Source organism: Pecten maximus, chromosome 16 (assembly GCF_902652985.1).
Source record: "Pecten maximus chromosome 16, xPecMax1.1, whole genome shotgun sequence".
In the NCBI taxonomy this organism is placed as follows: Eukaryota; Metazoa; Mollusca; class Bivalvia; order Pectinida; family Pectinidae; genus Pecten; species Pecten maximus.
In genome coordinates, this window is record NC_047030.1 from 20625964 (window position 1) to 20649245 (window position 23282).

Below are 23282 nucleotides of genomic sequence, written 5' to 3' on the forward strand. Positions count from 1 at the left end.
GGTGTTTATAGCAAATTAATGTTAGTTCTGTGGAAGAGGGAGACCTAGTTATTTGATATAGGTTTCTATTTAAGTAATGTGATCAGCTGTTTAAGATGATGTTAACACTAGTATATCATCAAATACTCTTTGTATTTGTCAATTATCGCCACAAAGACGTTGAAGTGTTATCATACAGCCTCGTATTCGACTGGCTCTATCTCGTCAATCATCCTCATTGTAAAACTCAGATAACAGACCATCTTTACTAACGAGACGAGAAATCTTTATTTTTGTCTGACCTCTGGTGAAATAATGAGTTAATTGTGCTAGCAAAATGACAGAGGTTGTGGATTGGCGATGCTTTATCTCTGGTCTGTGACAGCCTTCCTATCAACGGTGATGTCTTTTATGATTGCTGCATCTAAGAGTTGGGGCCGATGGCAGATCGTGATGGAGCGCAAAGTGCACCAACCCTGAAATCAGGAAGTAAATCAGTGGACATTTATAGTTTTATTTCATTTTATTATGTTCTTCATCAGATATTTCCTCTCGTAAATAGAACCCCAATCGTTTGCAATTGATAGTGTCAAGTGAAGTAGCCACGTAGAAAGGGGATAATCTGGCTGATTCTATAACGAGTATTTCTACGTTATCCGTCACGTACAGATATCGCCAGCCGCGAAAAAAACTTTATCATGATGGGATATTTAAGGCAAACATTCACGATTTTTTTTTTCAAAATATGATATTGCTTAGAATCAAAATTGTGTGTACTTTTTGTTGCTATCTAGAAAGTGATCAATATGCAACCGGAAGTAAAATAAACGTAATATAGTTTTTTAACAATTAACAAAGTCTTGAGAAGCAGCGTATAGCAGCTCACCGTTGGCGTCGACTATTATTATGAGATATTTAAACTATATGGCTCTCCAAAAATAGTTGCTACAACTGCAAACCGGCAGATAACTCTGTAGGCACCCGGTGCATTTCTATTATTATCAATGACGGTAGTAACTGCAACCATTAAAATATATCTTACTTATATGCATATCAAACATGCTCAAAAAGCATGTACTTGTTAAATTAAGGATTCACCGACTATTGATCTTGTTCAATACATTATAAATGATTCGGGTTGAAACTGAAAACTTATAGAAGTACCTGCTAATGCTGATTGAAATCCACTGTTATAATCACATGCAACTTCGTTCTTGACATAGTCCTTTCGGTCATCCGTGTAGTCGTCATGGCGACCCGGTCCACCCACTAGGGCGCCATAAAGGATGTGCGGATTTTGCGCATGTGAATCAAAGGCATCCCAGTCACATGTAGCTGGAGGGCTTGGGCATGAACTACAACAATCACATTTAAACTAATTACTTTCAAAACACCAGATTTCCTATTTCTATATTCCCCGAACACGTTACGAAACATGAATGCGTCCATGTATGAATCACATCAGAGTTAAAACTGCAAATAAAACATATCAAGAAAATAGAAGATAAGAAAATGTTCTCAGAAGCTAAACACTGGATGATTTACCTGGAATAATGTTAATTGTTGGGTATGATAAATATGGAGGTCGTATTCTCACATAGTTTGTAAAATTGGGCAAATCCAACGTAAATAAAAAAAAAAAAGGATTTAAAAACATAAAAATCCACCACTAATTGACGAAAACACACATGTGTTATCACCCTATCAATAATATTTCATCTAAAACGCGGCTCAATCATGTACACGTATTCAAAGCGACGAGATAACGACCAGAATCTAAGTGACATCAAGACGAAACGGTTTATGTGTTCTGCGCTATATTGAACTCCTTCTATCAGATATCCCATCAATTCCAAGAACGCACATCACTTAATTCCAACATAGTGGGACATTGTGGAGACATATTTAGTCATTAAAACATTATTCATATACCGGGATGTTAGAATATCATAATTTAAGTCCTTATATACCGCTTTATCACAGCAATAAAGTCGTCTCAAAGCGTTCACAAATCATTATTGTTGTTTTATTGGATAATGTTTACTTCTACCCAAATTACACTAGCACAATACCAAACAAAACATCTGTGAGTTATGTAGGAGTTGTGTACGTCTCGATTTATTGTATAAGCATGTGTCATGTAAGTAATCGAGTTGGATACAGAAGGAAGTCCACATGGAATATTCCAATAAATAGATTTAGATTACTGCTTGTCTAGTGATAATCCAGATCGATTACGCAATAAATTTTCATCTTTGGAAAATTCTAAGGCATTGTCAGGAAGACCCATTTATATTTTGCACTATATATTCATATTCGCGATATCTTTATAACTGTACATCAACTTCATCAAATTCAATTGAAAATATCATAGTTCTTCGTTTCTTCATTGGTTATTGAACTGTGATAACTGTCACAGTAATATAATTCAATCTTGCTTGTAACAAACAAGCATTTCCATTTATTTAAAATTTGTTATCGGCGCATAACGTAAAAAAAATGACGTCGCCATTTGTAACGTTGTTTTTGATTGGCGGATACAGCGGCGTAATAATTTCTTAGGGAAAAGAGTTCATCAATAAAATCAGCCTTTTATTGGGATTGTGTATAGAATATCAAATTATGAGAATTAACTCTAATATATTTTATGTTATTGATCTATAGCACAGAAAAACCGGAGTGTACGCTCATCATTAACCGCTGCAGGATTTATTGACAGTACACTCAGGTTTTTGTGTCATATCTCCATAATATCAAATATATTCAAGTCAATTCTGAAGTATCAGCTAAACTTCAGGAGCAACAGAAATTACGCCACATCGTATAACTTGCTTCTGACCTTAATCTCAAGCAATACTGTTTTCTATTCGAGAATATATTATCCTCCAGTCATAGCCACATGTAGCTGTGTCTAATAAAAAAATCATACTATCTAAATAAAAATGTAATTATCTAGCTTTAAATGGGAACTGCGTTGATCAAAACAGAAATATCGAATTTAGAAAAATTAGAAAAAAAAAATCAAAACGGAAAAGGATGAGTGTTGACTTACTTCTATTTGAATGCACCTTCTGAATAGTAAGAACCGAAATAAATTATTAGGTTCAGGATATCAAAAATATTGGCTTTGAGGTTTCCTTATGAATACCTGATGTGGCTTTACAATGTGATTATCTTTGGTTGAACATGAAGCGCTTACCCTTTAGGAAATAAAAGCGTTTGGCCTTTCATACAAATGCTTTCTGGTTTGTGTATGCTTAGGAACTCATTTTGTTTATCCGAGCTTCAATCTTGTGCCTTATTTATAATACCAGAATTATTAATTACACCGTAGCAAAAACAGAGAAAACAGACCCTAAAACGAAACATTAATTCAAATCAAAATCCTTAAAATGTGGGCAAAATATGAGCATAAATAAAAATAAGCATGGGGACCAATGAAAAAACGAGGATAATACGGCCAGATGTCAAATGATAATTACGATTAAAAACATTCCCCACTGTTTTCATGAAACAGCATCTCTCAAGTCCTTTGATAAGAATCAACTTGGATAGGTAGACACCACAGGTAGAAGAAGCAGGGATGTAACTATCTAGAAATAAGAAAGTAACCATCGGCAAATTAAAATCATCGCTTTTATCATGTAGCTCAGTTGTATGTGGGTCTCTCTGTTAAGCTTCTCAATATAATCATCCTCGACAAAAAGAGCACAGTCTGTCCCATGGGAATAACAATCTTTTCACCGAAATCAACTTTGTCAAAGGGTGGGAAAATGTCAAAACCCAGTTCTCCTCTAGACTTTCATTGGTCAAAGATGTTTCCTCTTCTGTCAAAAATCCTTGTGCATTTGTTCGAAAGATGATGCTGTGCCATGCTTAACAAAATCATTCTTATCTAACCTTCGGCCCAGTCGTCATACAGACGTATTTTACTCACTGTTCGTAGTTTGATCGTATGTTATACTTGTCACTGCAGAGGTGTGTGGTTGGTATGCTTTGTATGGTTAATGGAAATTGGGACAATTCCCTACCACGAGGACTGAAAAGACATCCGACGAATGATGTTTGACCCACAACGAGAATATACAGACAAAGATGTTTGCGGCACTGTACAAAAAACAACAGACGAAAAAGCGATTACCCATGCCACCTCTGCACACAGCGGGCGGGGATGCTATGCCACATTGTTGTTAAACTGAATGTTGCCAGTTGGATACAAAAATCGTCCACAGAAATGTAAGTGTGCTAGGTGTCGGTAAATTAGGGTCTCGCTTACAAGGACAATAGCCAGATTCAAATATATCATTTGTTATTTCCATCTGAGAAGCACACCGTGACTATGTACAGCTTATAATTCTATCACGTGACCTGGTTAAGTCTAATCAATCATCTGAGAAACAACCTTTTTTAATGTTAATATCTATATTTTATTAAAAATGAAAGACGTGATACCATGTTTCGAACGATCCTTTCCGAAAGAAATGTAATAATAATTTGCAATATTAATCATCATAGACATTCTATAGAATTTAAAAGAAAACTTCTAATGAAACATGATGAATTTGAATATCATAACCTTGTAGATAAAAAAAACAAAGAAGCACAGACAGGAAAACGAAATTATCATTGAAACCGAAAATCGATAAAAACGACCACAATTTATTAAAAAAAAAACTGATATACGTATATTGGGTATTGCTAAAACAATACATGTACCCCATCGGTCCCCACATAGATAGTAACAGCGACCTTGCCCTTGATTCAAAAACCCTGAAATTAAATATATTACCCGAGATGTAATGGTCCTTAATCATTGTATGAAGTTTGATCAAAGCTCCTCAAAGAATGATTCAAACATTTAGGCCAAATTTCAAATTCCTGTTGTTCTAGGTATTACATAAAGACATATCCCGTGTCACTTTATCATTGACAACGATGGATACGATTGTCTTTCTTGTTCTATGTTTGTGTCGAGAATCGTATAATCATGCTCCAAAGTGTATTAATGATTGATGCTGTACTGCTGTTACTTGGATTAAAAGATTGCTCTTGGTGGTGGTGTTTGATTTGCAATCTTACCGATCCTTGCTTCTGAGTATAAACGATAGTCCGTATAATTGCAGCAGAGACAGGATGCCTTCATCTGAGACAAAGTGTACACAGTCAGCGGTGATATAGCGTGAACCACATACAGGTACTGTTCCATTTAAATTACGCAGCTATAGACTTTATCTCAGAAACGATTCTCATTCGACAGAGATAAATAGAGACTAATGAATCTTGGGAAGACAAATAATTCCACGAAAAAGACTTACGTTGATTAGGTAGGTGTTCAATTCATCACACAGGAAAGATAACATTTCCTATAGAGAGTCGTTCGTTACCATTCCATACAAATTTTATAGTGAAGTATGGTTCATATACGAAGCAATCGCCACCAATTTCAAGAAAAGCGTTGCCATCACATATATACACATTTTATTTTCCTTGTACCTTTTTCAATTTTTTTTTTTATTTTTTAATTTTTTTTACTATGACATCGGAAATCGGAAGACCAAAGCATCAAGTTATAACATATTATTCATTTAAGCTTGATGAACTCATTACATTTTCGGGATTTTAAAGTCTGGTAAATCATATTCCTGATTAGCCTTACTGGGTAGTCGATATATGGTTTTGAATTACCCTTCGGTTTTCATTTCGTTATTCTCTGTCGATTTCAATCATTGCAGACACTCATTGGCATCCCGGTAATCTACCATTGCTTTGGTTTGGTTTGGTTTAATTTGTTTAACGTCCTATTAACAGCCAATGTCATTCAAGGGCGGCCTCCCGTACGTGCGACATGCATGCGTGTGGTGAGTGCGTATGTGTGTTTTGGGAGGCTGCGGTATGTTCGTGTTAAGTCTCTTTGTGATAGACCGGAACTTTTGCCGATTATTGCCTTTCCTGGCGTAAATATACTTTCTTCAAAATGTTTCACAATTCTGTTAAAACATACAATACTGGTTTAAAACGGACACTTTTCAAAACAGAATGTTATGGATATTTAACTCTCAGATTCCAAAATAAGGAAACCCGGTGATATTAACTAATATATCGTTTTGCATTTCAGAGATAAACATGTTTACGTCATCCTGATAGCTGTTTCCGTTTCCAATATATTAGACTCAGTGGAAACCTTGGTTCCGTATCTATTTTGTCACGAGAGTTTCGGTCCGATGACGTCACATACATGATTTATTGTTTTATATTGGTGCGGAATTTCATTATCTGTCAATGGTCCGTTAACGACGCTTAAGGAGAGATATCCGGTTACTATTTCCATTAGGCGATACAATACCTGTACTGACGATGTATTAGGTGTTTCGCATGTGTTTTCATACCGTATTCTACATATGATATTTTTTATAAAAAAAAATATGGAATATTTTCACACTTGCTTTCTTTAAGTTTTCGTGTGTCCTCAATCGGTTGGTGTTTGGTCGCGTCTACCCTAAGTTAGGGTAATGTCCCTGGCATAGGTATCGGATTTTAATTTTTTGTGATGTCGCCAAAAGGGATACAGGGACAGCTGAGAAGGAGAATGATAGCGCTATGTTATTTCCTTTTGTTGATACATGTATTCATTATATAATGATTTATCATATTTTATTACATTATAATATATACTTATATATATTATATTATTATTATTTTGTAAATAGGATATATTATTATACTACTTTAAAAAATGTTATGTTATTCAAAATATAAAGTTCTGCCCCCGTTTCGTCTGTGGTAGTTTTTGTTCCTCTTTGAGGCATCTCCACCTATTGCAAACGTTTTCTATCCAGTCAGAGAACTGGAAACCAGCCTGTAGCAATTATATGTTTAAATACTAAGTGTCAACATGGTGTAGTTCTATGTCTAATGGCTACGCATTAAAAATTATAGTGAATTACATATTAAGATAATTAACTTCTGTAGGGTTTAATTGTCCCATTTATCTCTTAGATACCGTCGATGCACATTGTTTTGCTGTAATGAAGACATTCCATTGAGCATGTAACTGCCTTGTTATCTAAACATCGAGATTAAAATCCCAAGTATGTAATTTAACAATGTCCATTTAGTTCATTATCCATTCCATCACTATTTAGTTCGTGACATATGTAATGCCTCGCAACAACGAACAAATGTACAGCCTAGTACACTTAACAACTGTAGTATATCTTCTCGTTGGCTTCCTGTTTATGGTGGTAAAGTGTGAGGGATGTTACTGAAACAGGAGTAGCCAGAGAAAACCTATGTAGTCGGACAGGTTTTCTTTGCTAAAAAGACGATCGTTTAAGCATGCTATTTTTGTAAAACGTATCCCTAATTTTGTACTGCAATGTTCTTCCAGGCATATAATCTCTTTCTACAGAACGTTTTGTACAAAGTAACCTAACTAGTATGCGATGCATTGAAAAGTTAATTTTGATAATATGCATCCTAAAACATCATTAGACATGACACCTTCAATGCTCTCATCCACGATACTGACCTCAATACACATCCTGAATGATGACTACCTCCATGATCCCATCCTCGATCATGTCTTCAATACATACATATCCTAAATGATGACATTCTACATAATCGCATCATCCATACTACCCTCAATACACCCATCCTCTGTAATAATGTCCTCAATGCTTAAATCCTCAAAAATGATACAATAAACATTATTAACAAAGATACACTTGTCCCATGTTGAACACCCACGTGGGATATCCCTTTTCCACATAGGTGCACCGAGTGACCTCAGGTCCGGGACTACTTTGTAACTGTGTGACGTCACTTGGAAAAGCCTTCTGTTTGTTTTTATGTATAATTACTTTCACAAATGCATAGTATCATTTTTTTCTATGTGTCATTTGAACAAATTATTAATTGTGATCATTGACCTATAAATTCAGTCATATTGTTACTGTTTGTCGAGAACTTATGTTTTACTGTGGAAAAATAGATATTTTTTGTTGTGCAAGCAAGCATAGGCGGAGGAATATGTCAAACATCAGTTGGCAGTTTCCGGAAAAACGATCGCATCTGACAAACATTACTTTATATTTGTAGTTATCTTGACACTTTGCCTGTCAGCTTATTTCATATACTTTTTTCTCGTCTTTCTAAATATGTAATTGGTTTAATTGTCGGTCAACGAGAAAAGATACAAAGTTTCTATATAGTTTCGCCATGTTGGATCGATTTCCCCATGTATTTCACGAAGAAGGTGTTAGAAAAATAGTCCATCCTATGTTAGGTATGTGGGATAGGGAAATTCTACCCGAGGGTGTAGATATTGGTATCAGAACCTCGGCAAGCCTCGGTTCCGACACCAAAGGTGTACATACTTACATAAAATTGACTTTATTAATCCTGGACAATACAACAATCCCAATAATGATATTTCTGCATCCTATGAGAGATAACGGCAATAATGCTTTCATCCCCAGTAATTATGCCATCAATAACAAGAAAAAAGAGCCCAATAATGGCATCGTTCATAAACATATTCGTAATAAATCATTCCTGATAGCAACTTCCTGAATGATACTGACATAACGACACCCAAAATACTTCCGTTCTCATTAACGAAACCTAAATGATAATCACGTGATGAAAATTGATATCAATAATGACAACACAAATGCCATTCCCGATACCTACATCTACCACAGAATTTTGACAAGGCGGTGTTTTGGGAAATCGTTCCCGCTGTAACAACCACGCACATAACCCCTCAAAATCAAACGTCTATTCCCTGCACATTTTTTATCATTACGTATTCTCATTTGAATAACTTCAATCACTATTTATCACCCTAACGATGACGTACAAGTACATGGCTAGTTTGATTGTAAATGACAAAGCGAAATATAAAACTGATGGTTCAGCATATTTTAAAGTTCTTATTTTTGTTTTCAGAAAACAAAATCAAATGGAACCATACAACAGGGAAATCACAATAACAAAAAAGGAATATATGTATGCTTTTGAAAACTAGCAAAATTTCTATTTCAACTCATTACCTCTTCAAATGACGGAGTTTTTGCTAATTGCTTCAGGAATCAGAGTGCAAAATTAATTACTCTACATTGCAATTATACCTGTGGTACTCGTTTAAGGAACAATATGAACAAATATCAAAGTGTCAAATCATGCTAAGATATACGACAGTGCAGAGTGTATTACAGAAAAAAAACTTCGTGAAAACTCATAAAAGAGAGGTCGAATTGTATATTTCCAATTAAGTGTATATACCCTATTGATAAATTTCAACTTTTTTAAAGATATTTTCATATATCTTATTAGCCGAATATAATATGGAGCATTGATACAAACAAAAACAAAGTTTATTATTTGTATATTTAAACTATATACATGAGTTTACCATGACATTTTTCAACTAAACTGTATTTTTTTTGTTTGATGTTTTTCCGTTTAATACCCATTTCAACTTATACCATTTATTTGCTCTAATGACCTTTTCATTGACCTTTAGAATGTTATTCTGACATTCTTTCATACTTACTCGCTATGAAATTTGCTGAATGTGTGAAGGCTTTAAGCTGTCTTTAAGAAACTGTTAAAAAATTACATCATAGAAGATAGGTGAAGATTTTCGAGAGCATTGTCATATTGAAGCGCTTATCAGAACAGGTATAGGAGGCCTTCCAAAATACTTCCAATTCAGCTATAGGCGTATTGATAATATGGTATCCTCAAATAACAAATCAACCATGTCGATCGAAAATACCCTCTAGAGCTTGAAATCAAGGACATAGACTCTTCAATAACATCCGCTACTTCGATCTTAACTTACAATGTAACCACCAGAGGCAGCTTGCAATTAAGCTTTATCATAAGCGTGACGATTTCAATTTCCCAATTGTTAAGTTTCAAATTATGTATAGAAGTATTCTTGCATCCTCTACCTACGGTAATTACATGTTCCTTAATAAGGGCTTGTTCCCATATCACGATTTCCGAGACAAATATCGACTGGTATATACCTGTCTATATTTTGCTCTCGGTTAATTGATTTTTAAATTACATTATTGTCTCGTTATTTTGTCGGTATTCTTGTGTTGTTTTCACACCAAATAATGTTTAGAATTCTTCGAACATGATTTAGAATGACGTAATGTCGGCATCTCAAACCACTGATGGTAGTTTTTACTTACTCGCATTATAAACTGCATCGTATTTCAGATTTGTCTGCTACAAAGCATTGTCCTTTTAAAAATTCGTAATAACTTCGTAACAACCTGTAGGATGTCATTGCACGATTTCAAACCATTAATCCCAATGTGTGACCTTTACAGGCCCCGTGACAAGTCCCTATGGAATCCAGTTATCTTACTTGTCAGCTTGAAATAAATTAATCATATGGCACCAAGCAAAACTGTACTGGGCCTAGACTACAGCCACATTCATTTACCAAACAGATCATTAGGTTTAACAATACTTGTAATCCTACATAGATATACGCCTATGGTAATGGCCCAGCCAGTTTTTCTAGATGGTCCTTTTTCAAAGAGAATGAGTTATATCAGTCAAACTCTTGCAACTCCACGTTTGTATACACTCGAGGCTGATCAAAACTACACTAGTGACAAGCTAAGTAATGCTGATATATTATACGACAATACGAGGTCAACTTGTCCAATGCCCATTTGTTCAAAAAGGTGATTAGCTTAATATCTTGGTTAGTGAAATACTCATTTTTCTTTACTTCAAAACCTGTGATTGTGTATTCCTAAAACAGGTAGCAAGAGACTGGCGAGTGTTATAATTTAATATAATGTTGTCAAGTTATTTTTACCAAAAACGATTTTATCGGGGTTTAAAAATTGCTGTTAAACTGCGATTAGTCCAATCACCCGCTGAGAAACTGGGCCAAGATGAAATGCAGCATGCTGATGTGATTAGGCTACAACAACATTGTTTTGTTGTTTCCTTGGTTCGAACCTGGACCAGGTTTCACGATTGTGTCAATTATATCGCAGTTTTCGATCGGCATCCAATCAAAACAAGCGTTTTAGACACGATCGGAATCCAGTCAAAACAAACTTTGTATTTGATTCGTTGGAGACCGTATTTCAAATGCAATAATATGTCCAAAGACAATTTTACCTGTCATTAAAAATGTGTCAATTCTCGTTCATTTTAACATTTGTTGCCATGCCCAGAGGGTATCTCTGTTATAACATTTCTTATCATTATACGTGTGTATATAGGGGAAATGAAATCAACAGATTGGAGACAATTGTAATAGTTAAACCAATACGAGACCATTAATTTGATTTTAATTTAACTTCTATCAACCTTTTTAAATATTGTGTATTATATATGCTAATCAGCATCAAAGAGAGAGGTAGTATGACCAGGAAGAGTACAAGTTGCTGTCTTATCGTTCTATGCCTTATCTAGCCTTAAAATTAAAATCTTCCCTGAATGCTTTTGGTATATGAGCGATTTCGTGGAATTTACACCTGTGCAAAAAATTCACTCGTCCTATATGGTATATCTAATCGTGACGTCACAAGTGTGTGAATCCGCCATATTGTATATAAACAAACGAAACAGGTGAAAAATGAATCAAATATCATCGTGTAATACAGTGTGATATCACTATATTTTGATAAGGCATTTAACTATATGATATACTTAAGAGCTTGGTTGTTTGATTAGTATTTTCGTCCGAAATAATGGATTGATGATCGGGAAATTACTTGACGCTGCGTTACAACAAAGAGACAAATAATAACTATTTATTGGCGACTCACAAATGTAATCATTTAAGAATAATAAATTGTCCCAGACATCTGGACTATCAGATGACACATCTCGGGCGTAATCTAGACCTAGTCGAGATAATGTGTTAATCATAGACAGTAAACTATAGGTATCCTGACCAGCCTTTTCTATCTCCGACAATATTGCTCTCCAACAAGCGATGTGTAATCACAATCTGAGCAGATGAGTAGGAACAGCAGGTCATAAATCATGTCAATCATTTCACAAAAGTGCTGAAAGTATTCACGGTAAATCTGTTAACACCAAACAACTTCAGTTATTGTCAACTACCTGTATTTATACTAAAATAACAGAAAATGTGTTTATAATGGCGTTAGCCCTATTCTCGCTATACTGGCGTTCACACTTGTGACGTGTCAGCTCGGAATCTATCTACAATGTATAGTGACGACCAGTCCCTGTGCTGATTGGCTATTGACGGGCGTGTAAAATAGGCAATTTTGACGACTTGCGTTCCTTTTATAAGGGAAGACGACTTTAAGATACAGTTTTCGATATCTTCTGATGTGAAAGCTTACGAATTCACAGTTAAAATATCCGAAATCATTCAAGGTAGACTTTAAGTATGTTTCCCAATTTCTGAAACATTTTTGTCATTAACATTGTGACACTGTAATGAATCGGATGTGTTACCGAATTGTTTTATATGTAGGCGTTGATTAATGCACATACCTTCCCACGTGGTGAGGTTTAACAGGGTAATGTGATCCGAAGCCGATCTCGTAGCTGAAGTTATGATTGTTTTCTCCGAGGGCGTAGTCTATCTGAGACAGGGCCCATGTCTTGTAGTTGTCCCCACCGATCCCATCTTCGGCAGCCATCAGGGCCACAAAGGCGGCATTTGCTGACGTAAACATACCCAAGTTATCAAGGGAATACAAGATTTAAACGTAAAACGTAAACAATATCGGCCTGGCATTAACTCGCTTGGAAACTCTGAATTCAAATGTTTATCAAATGTGTAGCAGGTGGTCATAAAGTTCGCTGTTGGTATTTACAGAGTCATTTGCGCAGTATTATGGGCTGTTGTTAACAACTCAGAAAAACCTGCCAGAAGATCAGTTTCAAATGTCAAGAAACTGCTATTGATTTATAAACCTTTCCCGTTATAAAACAGTTTTTAGTTTGAAATATATTAAGTCGTGTATATAGCCCATACGCTCAAACATTTTGAAATGATTCAAATTACCCTGAGGAATATATATTGCTATCGAGGGGCAATATCACTAGCGTAGCCATAACACATTTATAGTGTCATGGAACATTTCCAATACCAATTGCCGTATTAGGATAGAAAATGGTCTTTTACCTGCAAATGCTAAAGAGCCCCACTTTGCCCTGAAGACAAGACCACAGGGAGTGTAGGGGACACTCCCGCCTGGCATGTAACTGTGAAGGAAGTGTTTCACGCTGGTCTTGTATTGGGTTTCACCGGTAAGCTCCCACAGTAGGATCTACGTAATGATGACATAATGTATATAGTGTAGCAAGTAGCAATAGCAACTGATCAACCGATCGAAGGTTAAACCCATAGAAACAGTACATTACATATCGAATATGGTCTAATGAAAGACATTTCGGTTTTTGTTTTGTTTTTGTTTTTGCTTGATTTAACAGGAAACATTAGCTCTTTTGAACTTTGGCGGAGACAAATATGACCACAAAACAATTTAAAGCATCTTGCATTCACTATGCAGACATTATACACGTGCCGGGTACCAGCTGTTTGCACCAGGCGTCGTTAGTAGAAGTAAGTAATGGGAGCATTATACTTCAAAAGGCGGTGGCGTGTCTCAGCACCAACACGCCATCATCAATTTCCTGCCTTTTGTAAAAGAAAGTTAATATATAAGTGCAATTTAACATGGTAAGCACCAGTGACGTAGCTAATGGTCCGCTCATCAATATAATACTTGTTAGTCCGTAAAACTGTTCTACCGTATAAATAATACTTAGATTATCTTTATAGGATGTAATATGAAATTTATAAATAATACTCTATAATTAAGAATTGATTATGAAATATAATGAAATAAAATTGCCAAGATTTGATCAATTTGTTGAGTAACGTCATCTTACATAACACTGAAATTGAATGTCGCTATCAACCTCGTCAAATAGGGGTCGATTTGCTTTCCTTATAAGGCGTATGATCTAGCGATGTTTCCTCACTGAAACATCACCCGCTTTTATTGAAAACTAACCAATGTCTAATAGAAAATTGTGAAACTTAATATTTAGCAAGAAAATGTATTTTTTTTTATGCTGACAATCGGAAAGTAGCAATTATCGATAATGATGCATTGGAGGAAATAATTGTCAATATCTTCTTAAATATGATTATTTCAGTGAAAAAGAAACAACAAAGTATTTTTTCAATTTTTCTATTTACTATGACGGTCGTTCCCTAAAAACTGACCATATACAGTTACGCTTTTTAATTATAACTTCATTTCCATATTTGGGGTTGCCGTATCTATGGAGATCGAAAGCACACTTTATACGGTTATTTTGTCTTGTCGGTGTGTTCTGAGCCGTAAACAGCCCGCTTTTTAAATACATGTTTGATGGAGGCTAAGAGACGAAAAATTACATACAGGTAATTAATCTTAATCATGATGATTGGATAACGATGTGAGTGATTGCTATGCTTGATATGTTTTCATTGTTTGTTGCGTAATGGACCCGGAAACAATTATTTTGTGTGGTATTTGGGTGATTAAGGGAGATGCTACCTACTTGACATGATATTTGCTTATCGTCCCAGGAGAGACCATACGCTGTATCCGAGTCGTAGAACTGTTTAGCGTCGGCCAGATAGTGTGTCTCATTGGTGGCCTTGTAGAGCCACGCCGCCGCAGTACACAGCTCATCCTCATAACCACTGGATCTGTGACACGAAAGGATTGGTAAAAATATTATACGTTAATGATTTATCATCTGGAATATCTGAACATTGAATTTTACAGATCATTTATCGTTTGAAATGCTAGCTGCGATATGAAACCCCCTTTAAAAAAATAAAGAAATAATTGAGTTCTCCACACCCTTCATTTCATAAAAAGTCGCCATAATGTCGTCTAATCTTCAGATGTCAAGTGCAAAGTCATAAACGGCAACAACATTTAAATTAGTTGGATGGTTTAGGTCATTGGCATGAAACAGGAAGTACTTTTTTGACAATCAGACACATATATCACTGTTTAATATCCTAATATAATTTCCATTGAGTATACCGTGAACATATTTCATCATGTTTATCAGTTTATATGTAATGTCGATCAATTCCTTACGACACCTCATGGATACAATGACTATATGACAGACACAATGTTATTCGACGGTCTGGTGCCGATGTATAAATACAGAAAACATTAATTCCCTGGTCTACTTTTTACCTGTATTTTGTATCTATCTCCATGTCATTATTCATGATGTAAGGAAAAATAATTTTAGAAATTAGATATATGTGCTACATTAACACACCCCAGGGTAGTCACCTCCTTAATTCGATTACAGAAAAAGTAAACTTATATTTTGAATTATTATTCGCCTCATGACTTCCTTGTTTACTTGTCGGTTAATCCCGGATTTATAGAGAGACCGATTCTAATTAGTATGTTTTTGTTTATATATTTGTCTCTATGACGCATGCAACTTAATCTCTAGTGGGTTTTTTAAACAAAACCTCTAACAGGTTCCTCACACCCTCTCAATTTACAACGTCGTCTGTATCCTAATAGGACCCGTATTTACCGCGTCGTCACATATGCCACTGTATCCCAATAGATCCCGTATTAACTGCGTTTCACATTACACTGTATCCTAATAGGCCCCGTATTACCGCGTCGTCTCATGTACAATTTTGACTCCTAATTTAATATAAAGTAGGATAAAAACGTAAGTGTTGTTTAACTAGTACCGGAAATGACGTAGTTTGCTATATCTTTTTTTTTCTACTCTGCACATTTACTCTCGATAAAATTAATTTGGACTAAAAGTATAGTCGGATACCTTGCGGTTCGGTTGTTTGATGTTCGTTACGGTAACAATTATAACAATAAAATTAAATTTGATTTTAAACATGATACAAAAAAAAGGTTTTTGTGACATTGATAAACTAATTCCTACATTATTTTCAATGAATAACATCCGTGAAACTGACACTTTTCACGCTTTTATCTTATAGAATCTATTAAAACGTACGCATAAAAGTCGTCGGCATCCGGGACACTGTCGGAGTACTTCCCCTTGTGAGCCTTGGCGAATGAGTACAGGGATTGACTGGCTGTCAGCAGCTCCCTGGAGTAGGCAGTGTCTACAAACAGGAGTTCCCGTTAACAAGCCTATTCTCACAACATAACAAATTTGTAACTAATTTATTGATGATTCGTGTTGTATATCGTGCATCGGAGAAATACTTTGAAGTCAATAAACATGCTCGAGGAATTTAGTGGTCGGCAAATCAAAATACAAATGATGCTGCGCAAACTAAAATTGCAATCGTTTTTATAAAAAATATCGACTGCAACCAATTGAATTTGCACACCAAATGACTCAATTATGTTATATTTTGGCTATCGTTTCACGATTCTGAAGTGTTTGCAATCATATAGAAATGGAAATGAACACAGAATTAAGACCCTCTTTCTGATTATATTAGGAATCAAACAACCTTAATTTGATATGACCTTGACAGATCCAGTTCTACCTTTTGCTTGGAATGCAATCGATCCCGCCGCCATTGCAGCCGCTGTCTCGCCAGCTACATCACTTCCGGGATGATGCGCATTGACTTTGTACGTCGGTCTGTTTGGATTCATGTCTTCCGGCCTGCCCCAGTAATCATGTCCTGCCAGTCCATTACCACACTTACAAGGATATACATACGGGGTATCATACAGTTCTTATCACAACTAGGGGTTGCAAGCATATACTGGGAAATACATGTAGATATGAAGATAAATATCCGTAATACACAGTCGTATATGGAAGTGTCAGATTTTGGTGGTGAACAAACACAAACGAAGTACATACACACAGGAAATGCATATACACACAGGGATTACATACACACACACAGGAAGCGCATACACACACATGATTGCACCCACACAGGAATTGCATACACACAGGAAGTGCATACACAAACAGGAAGTGCATATAGGGTTTTGAACTATAAACATATATCGCGCAACTTCTCCTACATGAATTAAATTTTTAGAAATAAAAAACTTACAGCAACATTCATCAATCTCCCTTAAGAATAACAATGTTTACAGCGTTTTCTTTCATGTAATGCATACAAAGACCAACCGTGGACTCTGTTACTTTTGTTGACGGTTTAATTCGATTCTTAACTTAAACGAGTTTTTACTTTAGGAAAAGGACGTACCTGTACGTACAACGTGTTGGTATTTGGCTTCCAACACTTGAGGAAGTAATCTAGTGGCCATTTGACGCTGTCATACATATTGTCCAGTTGTCCGGCGGCCTGGTAGGCGTCCGGCCATCGGATGAGACCCCACACCAGTAGAGTGGTGGTGGACGCCATCGGGAAATTAAACTTAATCAGGTCGCCAGCTAGAAAATGAAGAATACAGGACATTAAAAGTAAAATCATTCTTAAATCAGAAACCATAGTAGGGGATAGTATGTTGATGCTCCTATACAAGGTCATATGTGTTACTGCAATGTGTGTACTTCATAGAGTTATGGCTGTAAATTCAATTTATAACGGCTCATTTTCTTTGTCCACATCTTATGGAAATCATGGTAATATTCACAGAATAAAATGACAAGAGTGTTCTTCATAAATTTTTTTTACATTTATCAATAAATCCATATGATAAGTTTTATGTTGTTATAAAAAATCTAAGTACAAAAATCAACGATTAAAAACATCACTCGAACAAGGACGTCAGAAGTGATTGGAGCTTTTCTCAGAAATGACAGCAGTTGTGGTCATTTTTTAGCAACTATATAAACCTCAACAGACAAACGTAGAAGGAAGTTTAAAATTGCTCTAAAGTAATAACACGTCTTGATACTTAATCAATTATCAGGGATTCATCCTTCCTGAGATCGCAACTGATCTATAAATTCTGATGAATTAGTATTGAAACAATTTCGCATCATTATCGCTCATCACACGTAATATCAATGCATGCGCATGTAAAAGCCCTGAAGACCGGGAAGTAAAATCTTGGTCAGCATCTGTAGCATTGACAGAGTGATGTAATACCGAGTAACTATTGTTATAAAGGATTGTGAACTAGTGTGATACCGCGATATTTTAACAATAACATAATCTTTTTTAAGTTCAGTTAAATCAATTATACAGAGGACACATCAGCGAAGATAAACAAATATACTCGATGCCAACATACATGGAGCAAGCAAAACTTAAATCCTCTAATGGATAGTATGATAAGCTCACCATCATACCATCCACCAGTTAGATCCGTGTGTACATCATGTCCATCTTGGAGTGCGGAGTCACCTCTCCAAGGGATGGGGTTATTAGCCGGAAGTTTGCCAGATCTTTGCGCAGCATAAAATAGTATGGACAAACGCATCGCTTCTGCGTAATCGTATTTCGTATTGAGGGCTGAAAAACAGGATGTAACGCGTGATGTAGTTGATACCTTGTGTTCGAGAAGAAAATTATAATATTAGCATATAGTACATGCCGATATTCATATTTACAGAGATTTCTGTGTGTATTTTTTATAGGTTAAATGCAGATATTATGACGAGAGACAAACCGTGTACACTCTGGTTAGAGGAGTGCTGTGTTGTGGGTGTTATTGTAGCTTGAGTTGTCACGTGACTTCCTCCCAATGTTACTTCCGTTATCGTGACGGTTCCGGTCGGTGGCTGATCACCCACAATTATGCCGGTGAAGTCCACAGTCAGGGAACCGTGTGCTGTAATATTTCCGTCCCATCGAACATTCTGAACGACATAGTCACGATTATCGTTGCTCGACGATAAGACTATTGCTTTGAAAATCTAAAAGCAAAATAAATGAAAAAAACAATTAATAAAAAATACAGAGATATATTCAACAGTCATATTGTCCTTTATTGTATAAACCTGAAATTCATAGATAGATGGAAGTAATGCAATGTTTAACATAAAAGTTACGAAAGTATTAAGGCATAGTTAGTATATGAACGGTATTGCAGACCGAAATACAGTTTTAGGAAACACATATGAAAGTATAATATAGGTGTATGCTATACTTTTATGTTAGCTTTTTTCCTTAACTTCCTTCATCAAAAAGGGGGAAAAATGTGACTTTGACATTTTCTAGATACGGGTTAAACGGCGAAAAATGGAGCTACAATTCATACAGAACTGTATAGATTTTGTCAACGAATGACGCATCAAATGAATTATTAGTGAGTTAATTTGACAAATGCAAATTAAAAAATTGTATAATCGAACACCGTTCAATCGCATGTGGAAATTTATTTAGATTTGAGTAAAATGACATTGATTGTACACAACAGATTGCTGATTATCCGCCAGGAGAAATGTTATGAGTTCAGATAACCAGTTCCACACGAACACGCTATTCGCTGGAGGATGCCACCAATGTTGGAGTGTTTCGGATATTGGGTAATCTGATATTCGACGCCCATTGAGGAATGAAATCAAATATTATTGTAGAGTACCCACGGGAAAGATTATACATGTAGTTCGAGTTCTATAAGTTGTTACGTGCCTACAGATTCAGCCAGAGCTGATAGTAACATTAATATTTCCATACAAAACACACTTAACTTATGGAGCCATCATTAAGAACTGATAGTGGATTTAAAGCGATATCGAAGTAATGATATATGATTTCAATTTACAAATGTATGTTGTAGTTTGACCTTTGATTGAATGAAACAGTTGTTATTAATGTCTTGACGCACCAACCTATATCAAACCCTACAGAACACGACCAATATAGCAGAAAGCATTAAGGACTTTGAAATTCAGGTTTATGTTAGAATAGGCTTATTCAGGTGAGGGACTGTTTGTTGTAACTGTATTTTTGAACGTTTAAAAAAACTTTACGGGATAAAACCTGGACGAAATTCATGAAGTTCTGTTTTTGAATACATCATTTAGGGCCTCGGTGCCTTGACCCAGATTTAACCTAGATTTTTATGGTGAGTGTTGGCGATGAAACCGAAGACACTTATTCTCTCAGCACACCTGGTCTGAAAATGGAAACTGTATCGATATAATTCGTAAAGGAGTATTTTTATTGGCCGCCGGCTTGTCTAATATCAGTCAATAATTATATTCAACGTCCATACAAAAAACTATTTGATTAAGAATTTCTTTGGAGCAATTTGTCCGCCAGACAACCAAAACCAATAAGATTGAATCGATGTGTAGATTAAACTTTAATACCGTGACAAATTTGGAGACACTTAAAAACGCGTGAAACGAAGAGAAGACTCCGCATTGGCCAGCGATATCCCAAGATGTAAAATGGGCAGCTTTTCTCTGTAAATCATCTCGTGTCTATACGAGAACTGCTAATATGTGATTACATGTAACCAGACGCACTGTGTATTTCTTTTTTTCTCTCTCCCTCTGATAAAACTACACACGAATTTATCTCCAATCTGGAGGAAATTAATAAAGACTGATAACTCTCCTCTGATAGACTAGTTATTCAAAACTCGCGTCGCTTGTGTCGAATTTGTAATCTTTATACAAACTGTCCTCACAAAATCTCAATTTCCTAATTAATCTGTTAATGTGTTTGAAACTCTTTTTCAGTGTAGTAAATCATCTTGACAGTTTTCGTGTAACATTTATCTCCGTAAAGGGGGGGGGGGGGGGGATTAAGAATGATGATTGATGATTGGATGTCGAACACAAAAGAAATAAACAATCTGCAGTGTATGTTTAAAGAGGTATCATTTACAAAAAAACTGTCAAAGATAGCATTGTAGTTCATAACAACATTGTATGCTTGGATCGTCTGGATGCCGTAATCTTGAAGAAAAATGAGAAGAGTCGACCTAAAGGTCGTAAAACAATACATTCACGTGTGTTGTTTTCAAATTATATTCCACCGCCCCCAATTACCTGAATTGTTTTATAGTTTAATTTCTACAAAACACATCATATTTTGTCATTATATACAGTCATAATCATTACACGTTTTCTTCTGTCTAAGTTTTTATGTCTCTCGTATTGTATTTTGTTTTTCATTTAAAACATCAAAAACTGTCATTAAAAGGACAGCTATCTCTCTTATATAAGATTTCTATGGATTTAACATATATGCTCACATTAACCTCCGCTTTGGGTTTCTTTGTGGTAATATCTGTGTCCTGCACGGTAAATTTTATAAATCTTTTACTTAAGATAATGGAGTTTAAGGAAGATAGATTAGGTTTGCAATATATATATGCATTTCGGGGGAATTACGTCTACACATTAATGTGCGGAATGTCGTCATTGTACTTAAGGACGTGTGATATATTGGTCCGATCAATTATATTACAGATATCCTTTTTCTGCTTCCCCGCCTCTGCATCCCTATTAAGCAGACCTCCAGATGATACACAATGTATTGTTTCCTACTAAGCTGTAAGCATTGTTTTAATAGACTGACTATCAATTATGGCAAAATGAGACTTGATGAGGATTGTGTTGTAAACAAATATAGCCCACTCACGTCCAGTTCAAGAGCTCCGCTATTATCTTATACAGAGACGCCATGATGCCATCAATTCGACTAAGGAAAATATGTAATTGGTGATATGCTTTTCAAATAACATCCATAACAAATGATGCGAAACAGGAGAGTTGTGCCGTTTTGACATTTTATACGATTCGAAAAGATTTATCACCACTAACGATGGCGGGCTTAGTTTTTAGTACCATCATGGAAATATATATTGAAAAAGATAAATCATTTAAGAGTTCATTGACAAGGAAGAAAAAGGGTTCAGAGGCATTGCAGCTCTCATTGAAAATTATTTGTCATGGCCTAATGTTATTTACGTGAATTGGTTATTTTAAAGCACAAAAACTTTAAATTCTAAAACATGAAGTTACAGTCATTACACCTTAAAATAGTATCAAATACATGAAAAAAACAAAAGACATCAAAGAATATCCATTAAGGAAGAAAATGTTTTTTAAAGGAATGACCTTGACCTTAGGATCATGTAGACGTACCTGAAGGCTCTGTACCGCTTTACTAAAGGACAGGTGAGCTGTCCAGCCAATGATTGGATGATCTGCGTGGACCGTGAAACTGCCATGGAAACCACCACTCCATGCATTGTTGATCTGTAACTGGTCTCCCAAAGCAACGTTTGGATTTAATGTAAATATCAGGGTCACCAAGATAGGGGCCAACATTTTACTGGTTGTGTGACTGTAACGGATGACAGGAAACATTAATTTAATAGACTTCCGGTAATTACAATATTTTCTTATGACATTAATTTTACTATAATTAATTGTCCATTGTTTGTATGCAGAATGCAGCTTACCGATTGGTTGAGTTTTCTTTCCATACCTCTATGAAAAACACGTTTCGTCACAATACGACCATTGACGTTGCGTATTCATTTGTTCGAAGAAATTCATTATTAACGATTTTTATTTCTAAACAAAAACAATTTCGTATGATGCATGCACACAGTTGATTTATTTCGTATGTGTATTATTGTATTTATTTGTTTGCCTTTATATATTTCTCTGGTAGAAACACGATTAGTATTCGAATATTGTAAATTGGTCTCTTAACATAAGGACACATGAACATTCAATAACTGTTTGGGACAATAGCCTGTCGGAAGCATTCACAAAATAATGGGCTTCAATATTCATTGTGATCTAACTTTATAATGTAGAACCGGGTGACTTATCATCACTGTTCAGAGTTCTACTTACCCCCACAGAAAGAGGACGGAGTGGACAATCTTGGTCTATACAAAATACACTGGACGGCAGTTCACGTCCACTATTTCTTCTGCTAGCCTTTATCTGAACATTACATGATAGTAATGCTGGCTATTGTAACATTGTACACTACAGTTTGGCATTGACATATTTCCCGATAAGGCGGTCATGGACAAGATATTGTCGACAACCTAATTTAAATGAATCATTACATAAGTTTTACTAAAGTGTACCAACAAAGATATTATAAATGACTAAATATGTTAGGAAACTTATGCTTCATAGTCTATTCGAGTTAAGTAAAATAAATGTGTACCTGTATTAAAAAAAACGACGAAGAATAATATTTAGACAATAGTAACGAAACTAGGCCAACTATGAAAAAAATAATGTAAATGTATATCCTTACAAACTTACCAGCTACTTTGGAAAAGTAGGTCTGTTATGATTCATTGAAAACAGTTATCATGCAAATGTATGTCATGTAATGTTACCTACTGACTACAAGACAGCCAGTCATG

The 23282-nt window shown here is 35.5% G+C and overlaps 1 protein-coding gene across 1 annotated transcript; it reads right to left on the bottom strand.

Moving 5' to 3' along the window:
- Window positions 1–250: 250 nt before the first annotated feature.
- Window positions 251–22927, bottom strand: LOC117314724 (endoglucanase E-4-like). The gene is made up of 12 exons (XM_033868814.1): window positions 22753–22927; window positions 22030–22231; window positions 18594–18840; window positions 18266–18436; window positions 17222–17409; window positions 16538–16697; window positions 16033–16144; window positions 14566–14716; window positions 13136–13280; window positions 12499–12670; window positions 1144–1334; window positions 251–455 (listed from the first exon to the last, which is right to left on the bottom strand). Exons 2-12 carry the CDS (start codon window positions 22213–22215, stop codon window positions 373–375), a joined length of 1806 nt encoding a protein of 601 aa, XP_033724705.1. The 5' UTR covers window positions 22216–22231; window positions 22753–22927; the 3' UTR covers window positions 251–372.
- Window positions 22928–23282: the final 355 nt, after the last annotated feature.

Excerpts from the sequence above, each read along its gene's own strand:
- LOC117314724 (XM_033868814.1), bottom strand. The coding sequence starts at position 22,215 with ATGTTGGCCCCTATCTTGGTGACCCTGATATTTACATTAAATCCAAAC. Across the intron at positions 18,841-22,029 it reads AAGCGGTACAGAGCCTTCAG|ATTTTCAAAGCAATAGTCTT; the intron begins GTACGTCTACAT and ends TTTTGCTTTTAG. Across the intron at positions 14,717-16,032 it reads GATGCCGACGACTTTTATGC|ATCCAGTGGTTATGAGGATG; the intron begins GTACGTTTTAAT and ends TTCGTGTCACAG.